The 12,190-nt window shown below is 39.6% G+C and overlaps 1 protein-coding gene across 1 annotated transcript; it reads right to left on the minus strand.

Annotated features, from left to right (window-relative positions):
* Positions 1 to 1,877: 1,877 nt before the first annotated feature.
* Positions 1,878 to 11,941, minus strand: LOC148215790 (vomeronasal type-2 receptor 26-like). The gene is made up of 6 exons (XM_088142509.1): positions 11,769 to 11,941; positions 7,074 to 7,365; positions 5,675 to 6,541; positions 4,529 to 4,756; positions 3,273 to 3,399; positions 1,878 to 2,779 (listed from the first exon to the last, which is right to left on the minus strand). The coding sequence occupies exons 1-6, from the start codon at positions 11,939 to 11,941 to the stop codon at positions 1,878 to 1,880; spliced, it is 2,589 nt and encodes an 862-aa protein (XP_087998635.1).
* Between the last annotated feature and the right edge of the window lie 249 nt (positions 11,942 to 12,190).

Genomic DNA, 12,190 nt, shown 5'->3' on the forward strand with positions numbered 1-12,190 from the left:
ACCTGACGTGTGGACTGAATATCTCGCAAAGTGCTGCCAGAATGTCTCATCCCATCTCCAGTAGTTTCTTTCAATATTGTTTTACTTCTTCTTTTTGTGCATTCTCTTAGTACAATTTTCCATTATGATCTTGTATAATCTTTTTCTCACCCTCAGTGCCAAGAACAAATCTGTCTCTTCATTTATCAGTTGATTAACCCTTTTAATTCTCAGTTTATAGGCCTCACAATAATTCTGTTTAATGTTTCTGATTTCTTGTACTATTTCTTCCTTTTCCAATGATCCCGGTTTATATTTAATTAAGTCCATTTTAGCTTTAATATCTTTTTTTCTTTTTTTTTCTTTTTTTTTTTGAGAATTTCTGCAGCTCTTCTTCCAATTTTTTATAGTCATCCTCAATAGTTTAAAGATCTTTTTCTGCATTGTGTTTCTCGTATAGTCTATTATCTTGATAAACCTTCATTGAGTCAAAGGATTCTTTATCTTTGTTCTTGCCAAAAATAAGAGAAAAAAAGAAGAAAAAGGAGAAAAAAAAAAAAAAAGGAAAAATAAAAAGAAAAGGAAAAGAAGGGAAAGGCTAAGCCTCTTTAAAAAAAAATCCATCTGGGGGGGGAATAGAGAGCAAAGCAGAGCTTCTAGCAGAAAAAAGAGCTACTGCCACTAATCAAGGCTCTTGTGACTAGCTCAAACTTTCCATCTTAATATTTTCATAATCGCTTTCAACTCCACTTTCTTGTTTATAGTTACGGATGGCACCTGTATAAACATGCACATCCCACTATCTTTTTAGAAAGCACAGAGTCCTTGAGCGTGCGTCACAATAAAAAAAGAAAGCACTAAATCGAGCCTCTAGATGGCAGTGCAACTTTCTTTCATTTACTTTCTCTTAACTCCACTTTCCCCATTTCAAAGTCAAAAAAATATAAATTTCTTATAACAATAAAGAAATCTTAGTAAAAAAAAAAAAAAAAAAGGCTTAAAATAAAGAGTTATTGAATATTAAAAAAAGAAAGCCAAACCAGTTAAAAATATATTTTTTTAAAAGAAAAACATCTTATCAATTCCACTAAAAAGGGAAAGTTGAAAAGAAAAATTTTCTCCCCCTTCTTTTTTTTTAATAGGGTTCAATCTCGCCGCTTAATCCACTTTTCTTCACTTTTAAAAATCTCTTTAAGTTACTTAAGGTGTTCTCTAAGAATAGTTGAATAGTAAAAGTCCATCTCACCCAGTTGACACCCCTCTCTTCCATCTTCCTTTGGAGCTGTCCCGGCTTTCGCAGCCATTTTTGGCTGCCTCTCCTCCACCGGCTTCAAGAGCTTCTCCTGGGATCGATCTGGGACTTGCGGCGTCCCTGAGATCCGCGGGACGCGCCCTTTGCGTTCGCCATCTCTACGGGACGGCTTAGGTCCATCGGGACCGTCCGGGGGAGGAGATATCAGCTGCGATCCTGGGAGCCCAGGATCGCCCGCCGTATCGCCGCGACGCCAGCTCCGCCCTCCATCCAGAATGTCTCATCCCAACCAGCCCTACTGATTTAGAGCAAGGCAGCATAATCAAGGGTTAGGAGTACCTGAGGGGGGGAATGAGGATATGCCTTGTGGTAGTTGGGGGAAATCTTTCAAGTTCAGTGCAGACTGCCAGATTTGTAGCCTATAAAATTACTGAAAGAATTTATAAGTCTTTAGAAACATATGAGGATATTCTACTGTTGTTCTGCTAAACGTAAACCTAGCATTAAAGAGATTGTACATATCTTTGTCAATTTCCACTTCTGTGCATGTCCACTCATTTAAATCTATTGTGTCATTTTGTTTTGTTTTGTTTTTCAAGGAAGAGATATATAAGATGTGGCTTGCCAAGACAGCTTTCCTGCTTCTTCAGTGGTTTCTCCACTTAAGATGCTCCCGGTTGTTCAGTTCAGGCCTCACAACTATAATATACCATTTGGGGAAAAATATGAAACTCAGCAATCCAGCACTGGAAGCTAAAATAGAGAAAATCTCCACAGCAACCATGTATTTTCCCTTGGTGCTCAAATAGGTTGGGAGAAATGACAGCCACACAGTGACAAACACTAACATGCTGAAAGTAATGAATTTGGCTTCATTGAAAGTATCGGGTAAATTCCTGGCAAAGAAAGCCACAATGAAGCTGGCAATGGCTAAAAAGCCCATGTACCCAATCACACTGTAAAACATGATGGGGGATGCCTCATTGCATCCCAGGATAATTTCGCCTGTTCCTGAATGCATATCAGCATCCGGGAATGGGGGACTGGTTGCCAGCCACACGGTACAAATGCCTACTTGAATAAGAGAACAAGAGATAACAATGGAACTGGCCAGCCCTTTCCCCATCCATCTGGTCCTCTTTGTTCCTGGTTGGGTGGCCATGAATGCCAGAACCACAGTGAGGGTTTTGGCCAATACTGAAGAAACAGCCACTGAGAAGACGATGCCAAACACCGATTGCTGCAGGTCACATTTCACCTTCTGAGGCTGCCCAAGAAAAAGCAGGGTAGAAAGGAAGCAGAGAAGGAGGGAGATGAGAAGAGTGTAGGTGAGGTCCTGGTTGTTGGCTTTGACAATGGGAGTGTTGTGGTGCACTATAAATGTTCTTAACAAGACAACCGTGATCAAGGAAAAGAAAAGAGCACCAGTGGCTAAACCCATTCCCATAGGTTCATCATAGGATAAAAATGTTACAATTTTGGGGATGCAGGTATTCTGATGCTTGTTTGGATAATGATCTTCTTTGCACTCAACACAGTCGGGCATATCTGGAAAAGAGACGTTTAGCTTTAGTTACGCAAAACTTTGATACTGAAGTTGTTGATAGGAATGAAGATGAAGAGTCTGCTACTGAGGAACAGCAATTTGCTACAAGAAACACTTGTCCCTTGACAAATGAACCACTGCTAGAGATGCGCAGTACCGGATGCCTTATCTGGATTACAAAAAATGCATTCAACTCTATGCCAAGTGTACTTACCTCTCTAGTTCTCCTTTCTTATTCCCACCATTGAAAGAATTGGAGGAGTACACTAATTCAGAGTGTTATTGGGGGAACCTCTTTACCCTGTGAATCTGTTTACTAAGAATTAGGCCCAATGCACCCAAACCCCAACAACTCCACATCCATCTATTACCACTTTCCTGAGCTACCCAGATGGAGAATACAGAGATCTGCAGTGAGAAGATGACATCAAGCCCTTTTATTTTCCCTCTATTGGTAACTAATGTGCTCTCAAAAATTTCACTGCCCTCCCTTACCTTCCCACTCAGAAATCTTGCCTTCTGGACAGGGAATGCAATCATAGCAGCAGAAGGGCTCCCCTTCTTTCTTCTGCTTCCTGTAACCTGGTTGGCAATTGTCGTTACAGACTGAGAGAGGTTGCACCTAATTCACCAATAACAGTGGAAACCATAAATCAACATAAACCTTCCCAAGGATAAGTTTAGAATCTTTACAGTCCAGAGGAGAACATGACATTTAGTTACCAATTACTGGATATCTTCTTTAGGCTAAAATGTTCTGAGCCCAAATTATCCTGTTCTCCTAACTTCCTATCAGAATGTACAAAGAAAGCAACTTTGATATTTTGGTTATGTTACATTCATTAAATATGGGAATGGTAAGATACGTAGTTCTTCTGGAGATATACATTTTCCTTAAAAAACAAAACAAAAAACAAAAAAACACTCCATCTGAAGTTCTAAACCTGAGAAATAATCTGAAGATATAGACGTTTTTTCTAAAGCTGAAACTCATCTTCTATACCTAGATTCCTAAAAATAACAATAACAAATGAAAAATAAAAATAATGGGATTCAATAGATTTACTGTGAATTGGTATAAAACATTTTTTGATATACCTTTCTTTGTGATAGATAAATTCTATCTACAGTGTGTGTGTCTGTGTGTACAATGATATTTTTGCAGAATGGTATTTTATCTTCATTTAATGAAATATATATCACTTTTACAAAAACCTGATCAAAATAGCATGTCCTAATTAGAGTCCTATTTCATAGACTAATGTATACATTAGCTAACACACTTCATTGAGTAGTTTCTCCAGTGGTGAAGGATGATTGAATGGGCTTTATTAAAGGTAGACTTGTGTCAGAATATGTTTGGCTGGTTCCAGATTGGACTGAATTCAATAAAAACAGAGGAGACAAAGCTGTTGATGGGGAAAAGCTTGGGATAAAAAATATGGATTATATACAGTATGTATGTTTCCATAGCCAAATATGGATTTCCTAAAGGATTTCTAAAGTTGATATAGATTTTCTATCAGAACCCCAAATGAAAAGTGAAGGTCAAAGGTCATTCTTCATTTCCTTTTTTACTCTACAATGGTCCTAGACAAGGATGTCAACTTATTTTTATTTATTGATGATTAGATTTATAGCCAGCTTTTATTTTGTCCAAAACAAAGAGGCTTACATAATGATCCGGCCTCCCATTTTCCCCACAACAACTCTGTGAGGTGAGTTCCCACAGGTTTTCATTTTTCTCCTACCTGGTTAAACCAATGGTGCCATATGATGGGTTTTTCATTCAGAATAACTTTTTGGTCTCCTGGAGCTTGAGAGTTGATCATTCCAACTTGTACTCTACTAAAAGACAGGTTTGGAAACAACACCCAGTTGATGACATCAAATTCTGTTAGAAACACGCCATTCTGGTCAAAGGAAACCTTGTGCCCTACGGTATTGTTAAAAGACACTTGCTTCAGAAAATGGAGGAGCTAGGTGGAAAGGGAAACAAACATTTAAGAAAATGTTCCAACAACAAGCAACTGAATACTTGGTAAATATATCCTCAAACACAAAAGCATACGTATACTATAAGATTTTTTTTTAAAAAAAAACAACTTAAAATGTAAGAGTCAACTCCAGACATCACACACAGCATAGAATTCTCTACCTTCTGAAATAATTAAACTATTTTTCTCAATATCAGTTTGTCTCAATGAGCAGTGATAAGCTTTATCCTTAGATAGCATGGCCAGTGATGAATCGATAGTTCCATTCCAAAGGCATCTGACCATATATTACTCCTGTTGTTCAGAAATCAATTAAATGGTTCTCAAAAATTAAGAATATAGAGTTGGTGCTTGAGAACTTTGTACTGGAGAATTTTCATGAAGTATAGACTTCATTCAAGATTATTCTTAGGGAAATATAAATACATGAAGTGAAACTAGATGTGAAGATATTATTAAATGCTATTCTTGACACCAGTGAATAATTGTAGGAGTAAATTTATCAAATTAATTAGGTAGCTAATAACTACAATTATTATTATTACCCTTTATATAACAGAATTCACACTTTTTTCTTTATATAGTTTTCTCAGGGAATTTATGTTAAAAATACAATGTATGTATACAAAAACTTGACATGAAACACCCAAATTAAAAAGGATGCAATTTTTTTCTATAGTTTCTCTTTTACAAAAATCTCCATTTTTAAAAAAGCTGGGCTGCATAGATAGTAAAATAGACAGGATTATGCCAATCCTGCATTCTTACTAATGCTTTCTACCCAAGTTTCTCTTTAAAACATTAGCTATAGAATAATTTGTTATGGTACTAATGGCCCCACCATTGAGAATAAAAAACTAAAAGAATAAAACACTAAAGGACCTTAGTGATCGCCATTACCTCCCATGACTGCTGAGTCAGAAATGTCTGCCTCTCCCTCTCCACCCTTCTTCTGTGCTTGAATCTGGATGACAACATGGCATGCAAAGCATGAGCCACAGCAAAGACAGCATTATAGATGCTGTAGCTGTGCCCAGTAGTCCTTTTTTCTATATGGTTTTCAGGAACGTTCTCCAGACTCTCCAGTCCAGTGCAGAGGTCACGATTTCTATGCTTCAGAACCGAGTTGGGGAAGGTGCAGCCAAAAGCATAAGACCAAAAGTCCCTTATAAAAAAATCTTCTTTTGCACTGGAAGGCTTTCTGTCCTGAATAAATTGCTGAAATCCTGGCAGCTCATTGGAATGGACAGCCAAGGATAAAGCACCACAGTAGACTACTTTGGCACCTTTCCAACCATGATTATTGTCATAGTTCTTAAGCTCTAGCTCAGTGGTCAAAATCCACACTTTACCATATAACTTATTTGTTCTCTCATAGTCTTGTTCGATACTCAGCAACCAGTTCAAAATCACTTCAGTGCGAAGATCACCAAAGAGAAGATATACATTGGCTGTGCTGGTCATGATTCTATTCCGTAGCTTAAATGTCCATTTCCTTAAACCCCTATATTCAGTTTCCATGCCTACATTGTAGATTGTGTCTATGAAAGCAAAACAAATGCCATGTGGGGCAAATTTTGGAATCATCACTTGAAATATCCATTCTGAATTCATTTCAATCGAAGTGAATAATCCAATCCATGTCCACCTGAAATAGAGAAGTAATTCGAGAATCTCCCTGTACTGATGGGCTTCATTTGGAACCATTTGGTACATGTAAGGGGCTTGGGTGTGATCCATCATCACTGGAGTGGAGACATAGGAGAGCTAAACAGATTGGTAATTGGAGAAATGGCAAACATTAATTTGTACATCTGCTTATTATTATTAGTAGTAGTAGTAGTAGTAGTGGTGGTGGTGGTAGTAGCAGTATTTCACCATGGAGTTGCTGGGATCACATTTCAGTAAATTAATTTATTGTGGAACAAATATTCTCTGGAACAAAATGTGGCCAGTATTTATCCTTCTCAGGAAGATTGAAGGCTTTAATACCAATGTATAAGTATTTAATTATTGTACTTATTGATCAAATTTATATGGCCACCCATCTCAAACAAGGTGACTCTTGGTGGCATACAATAATCATTTTTATATTTATATTTATCACTTTTATATTTTGAGGTGAGATGACTTTAAAGACTGTTTAACGCTAGAATGTTCTTGGTTGACACTTCTGAGATTAGCTACATTGCCACACAAATAAGCTCTATACGATTAAAAAAAAATACCTCTATCTGCACAACACAAAACTTTCTGGGTAGAAGAAGGATAATCATCACAATGTGCACATAAATCCTACCTGAGGAATCTTGTAGATGCTGAAAAGCTTTGGTATTTGAAGGGACGATTCAATATTAAGTCCTTCAATGACTGCAAGAAGATTTTCTTTAGTATCACAATTGTAATTGGGGAGAAATCGCTTCTTTGGAGAAATAAGTTGCACTGCAGAACGAAAGGCCCACTTGGAATTCAAATGACTATCATAGACATGGAATCCGAGAGTGATGTTGGGTAAGGTCTGGAGATCTTCATTGATTTCCTTTATCGCAAAGACCAAGGCCAGGATATGCTGGTAATTCTGAGTCATAACCCTATAGTGGGATTTCCATTATGTGTCAAATTAATTCAGTAAAATAATTATATGCCATAGTTTAAGAGGCATGCTTGGTCCAAAATTCAGACAACAAGGCTACCTCAGCATGAGGAACCAAAGCAGGCTAAATGATGTGATTCTATAGGATAAATATTTGGAGCAGGTTATTTTAAAAATAAAGGAAAACTTGCACTTTAAGGACATGGTTTATAATTGATATAGCTTTTTTTTTCCCTTTCACCCACAGTATCATTTTATAATTCATAAACGGATTAGTTGATATATCTCTACCCAGACCACTAACTAATCTTCACTAAGCACCCCAAAAGGCTACTATCAGGGAATCCAAAGGCTATAGATTAGAGAAAAGTAGGGGTGGACCGCTTTATACAGTTGCCAAGAAAATTACATAAAGTATATATGAAATCTCTGGGAGTTGAGCTTGATTTAAACTAAAGTTTACATTGAGTTTTTACAAAGAAAAAAGAAAAAAAAATTACCCTCTCTCCCTTATAAGCAGTATGTGTCTTCCTCAATCTCGGGTCCTCTACCAGAGGCCTGGGAATTAGAGGCTTCTACGGAGTATCTTAGCTGTTCCTAGCACTGTACTCTTCTGGACAGAGAACTCTGATGTTGTTCCTGGGATCTGTTGGAGCCACTCTCCCAGCTTAGGAGTCACGGCCCTGAGTGCTCCTGCCACCACTTGGGCCACTTGGACCTTTTCTTTCCAGATCCTCTCTAGTACCTCCTTCAGGTCCTTGTGCTTTCTCCAGCTTCTCAAACTCCCTCTTCCTGATGTTGCTGTCACTTGGCACTGCTGCCTCTATCACCACCACTACCTTCTGGCCCTTGTCTGCTACCACAGTATCTGGTTGATTGGCCAGTACTTGTCTGTCTGTCTGGATCTGGAAGTCCCACAGGATCTTAGCCCTGTTATTCTCCACAACCTTCTGTGGAATATCCCATCTGGACTTGGGAGGATCTAGCCCATACACTGTGCAGATGTTCCTGTATACAATGCCAACTACTTGGTTGTGCCATTTAGTCTATACCGTTCCTGCCTGCATCTTACACCCTGCCACTTTGTGTTGGACTGTCTCTGAGGCCTCTGTGCACAGCCTGCACTTTGGGTCCTGTCTAGTGTGGTAGACCCCTGCTTCTATGGATCTGGTGCTTAGTGCCTGTTCTTGTGCTGCTATGATCAGTGCCTCAGTGCTGTCTTTGAGTCCAGCCCTTTCCAGGGTTTTTCAATTACTGGCAGGGTATAGTTGTTGGTGGCATGGGTCTTGTTCTTCCCATTGAGGTGGCTCTTCAAGGATGTGCCATATCCTTTGGTGGTACTTGGATGTTGCTGTGTTCCTTGCCTCCTAATCGTGGTTCCCATGTGACTGGGGATACCAAGGTACTTGTAGGTGGTCTGTATGTCTGTTCTGTGACCCACTGGTAGTTCCACCCTATCAGTTTTAACTACCTTCCCTCTCTTTAGTACCATCCAGCCACACTTCTCCAGTCCGAATGACATCCCAATGTCTTCAGTGTAGATCCATGTCAGGTGGATCAGCGAGCCGATGTCTCGTTTACATACAGGTTGATATCATCCATGTAGAGAAGGTGGCTGATGGTAGTTCCACTCTTGAACTTCTATCCATATCCAGCCCTTGTGATTATCTGGGTGAGGGGGTTCAAACCCATGCAGAACAGCAGCAGGGACAGTGCATCACCTTGGTATATGCCGCACTTGATGGTCACTTTTGCCACCTGTCTTGAGTTGGCTTCCAGTATTGTCTTCCACAGTCCCATTGAGTTCTTAAGCAAGATCCTTAGTGTTCTGTTGACTTTGTATAGCACCAGGCTCACACAGATCCATGTGTGTGGCATTGAGTTGTAGGCTTTCCTGTAGTCAATCCAGGCTGTGCTCAGATTGGTCTGCCTAGACCTTGAGTCTTGGGTGACTGCTCTATCTATGAGCAACTGGTGTTAGGAACAGCACTTTCCAATTACTGGCCAATAACCTGCCTCCCCACAACATGGAAAGATCTGTCAGGCATCATAGCCACCAGGTTACAGGAGCATATGAGCTAGTACATGAGCACAGCTCAGAAGGGCATTGGCAATAAAAACAGAGGCTCAAAACACCAGTTGCTCATAGATAGAGCCTCTGTTGTTGTTTCCAATGCCCTTCTGAGCTATGCTCATGTACTAGCTCATATGCTTCTGTAGCTTGGTGGCTATGATGCCTGATAGATCTTTCCAAGTTGTGGGGAGGCAGGTTATTGGCCAGTAATTGGCCAGTGCTGTTCCTTTGTGTGAGTCTTTCATGATCAGCACTGACTTTCCTTGTGTTAGCCAGTCTGGGTGGGAGCCTGCTGCTAGCAGCTGGTTCATCTGTGCTACTAGGTGTTCGTGCACTGCTGTTAGTTTCTTTACCCAATAGGTGTGGATCATGTCTGGGTCAGGTGCTGTCCAGCTCTTCATGTTCTTGACCCGCTGTTGGATGTCTGCTACTGTGATGATCACTGGTTCCTGTTATGGAAAATTGCTGTAGTTTGCTTTGAGGTCCTGCAGCCACTTTGCACTGGTGTTACATGTCTTCTCTTTCTCCCATATCTTCTTCCAGTACAGTTCAGTTTCTGCTGTTGGTGGCCCTGCTGTTACTCTGGTGTTGCCCTGCAGCTGGGAATAAACTTTGGATGGTTCTTTGAAGGAAAGGGCATTTATCTTCTTGTCTCTGCTTTTCTAGTGTACCTCCTTAGCCTGGCAGCCAGTACTGTGAGACTTTGTTTAGGAATCTCTAGGGCTTCAGATGGAATCAGGCCCTTGTATTTTTTCAGTAGCTAAGTCTTATTCTTAATCTCCACACCCTTCTGTAGTTCCACCAGCTGACTAACTTGACTCCGAGTTGTCTTGATCTTAGCTTCCAACCTCATTTTTCGGGGGGGGGGGGATGTACTGCTGTTCTTCTTGATCATGTAGTCAAGCATCTCCAGGATTACAACAGCTGTAGTGTATTAGTTTGAGTTATTGGCTTGAGTTATTGTGGTAGTAGGGATTGTCGTGTGGGCTCTATTGGCATCTTCTACCATATCATGTGATGGTAGCATGAGCCTTGGTAGTGTGAGCCTTCTTCACTGAGCCTTGGTAATCAGTCTCGAGGGTTAACTGTAGCTAGTTTATCCATGATCTTATGCCTCATATCAGCTGTTAAGCTCTGTATTGAAGGAGGTAGCAGTAACTTTCCAGCTTCTGGTGTTGGCTGCACATCCATTTGTTCTTCTGGTCTTCTTGAGTCTGGGAAGTAATGTGTAGTTGGTCTATCTCAAGTTATGAGAACAGCTTCCTCTACACTCTGTTGAAGCGTTGGGTAACTAGCTGTTTCTCAGTTAGTGTGCATGTAGGTCTTTTGTCCATCCATAGTTCCCTCATACATTTCATATATCCCCTCTCATTAGGTCTTCTGTTGTAGTAGCATTCCATCAATTCCAGATGCTCTTGACTCATCCATGTATGGTTTGTTCAAGTAGCCCAATGATTATCAGATTGTCCTGGTTTCCCAACATCTGATGTGGACCTTGTTAATCTGGGTGATGTCCGAGCCACTATGACTCTTTTAGTTCATGTCACTCTCATATTTGAGGTAGGTAGGTAAAGTGTTAGGGGGTCTTTGCCCAAGAACCCTTAGTGGTAAGCTAGATACAGCCAAGATTCAAACCCCAGTCTCCCACGTCAAAGTGCAGTGCTCTAACCAGTTTGCTATCCAGCTGCTATCTCTGGGTGTTGAGCTTGATTTAAAGTAAACTTTACATTGACTTTTTATGAGAGAGAGAGAGAGAGAGAGTTAGATAGGTAGACAGAGAGAGAGAGAGAGAGAGAAATAGAAATTTTCTGATGGATTTATAATTGTTATAGATTAGTGGTTCCTATAGAGGGCACATTCAAAAGTACTTCTAAATATATAAACAGGGGACTGTGTGGCATTATGAATTGAATATTTTATTCATCTTATTTGGACAAAATATGGTGATTTCTTATGAAGAAGCGTGAAATTCAAATTTTTAAGCTAGAGTTGAATTAAGAGAATCTGGGTCTAAATGAATGAAAATGCATTCCCTAGCTGAAAGTTAAATACACACTTATTGCTCTTTTATGTACTTACTTACCTAACTTTATGTTAACTGAGTTAAGTCTATAACATTTTGGTTTGATTAAAAAAATCTTAAACGTTACCTATATAATCAGTATTTTCTTGCAGGAGTAGGGGAGCAAAAGTAGATTTGCAATCTGTACCTGATTTCTAGCAATAGAATCTACTCCATTCCTTGCTGCAATAAATGTTACCCATAAAGTTGGTCTGCTACATACAATCTGCTCAGAAGTATATTGAAGGGAAACCCAATTCCTTACAGGTAGCTCTCAAAGTACATCGGAGGTGGTGGTTCATCAAAAAGTTTTGGTGTGGAAGTGAAGAAGGTGTGAGAAACAAGGCCACCAAAGAGTAGATCTCCTGGCTGAAGGTACTTGTGAAAAATGCGATGGTGTTCCACAATTCGACAATTAACATTTTTCTGGCATGTCATGTGAAGCAGTAGTAGGAAAAGCAACACTACTACTATCAACATCCTAAGTAGCAATTGACCCTCTAAACTAAGACACTAATACATCTATACCACAGACATAAGAGTCTCTGTGATAACAATGGCTAGATTTGAATGAAAGTTGAAATCTAATGAATGAACTACGAAGAGTGTGTCCTTGAAACAACTGACTGAAATCTATCTTTTGCTAATTTTTAGACCTGACTGTATATACACACAATACATACACAG

The sequence above is a fragment of the Python bivittatus genome, unplaced genomic scaffold, assembly GCF_059951505.1.
Source record: "Python bivittatus isolate LINGU-HERP-01145 unplaced genomic scaffold, Pbiv_v1 ctg000440_np1212, whole genome shotgun sequence".
In the NCBI taxonomy this organism is placed as follows: Eukaryota; Metazoa; Chordata; class Lepidosauria; order Squamata; family Pythonidae; genus Python; species Python bivittatus.

Bases quoted from the DNA above. Each gene is read 5' to 3' on its own strand.
- LOC148215790 (XM_088142509.1), bottom strand. From the start codon at position 11,941: ATGACATGCCAGAAAAATGTTAATTGTCGAATTGTGGAACACCATCGC. The intron at 6,542-7,073 runs GTAGGATTTATG...CAATCTGTTTAG, and splicing joins GCATCTACAAGATTCCTCAG to CTCTCCTATGTCTCCACTCC. The intron at 4,757-5,674 runs GTAATGGCGATC...CTTTCCACCTAG, and splicing joins TGACTCAGCAGTCATGGGAG to CTCCTCCATTTTCTGAAGCA.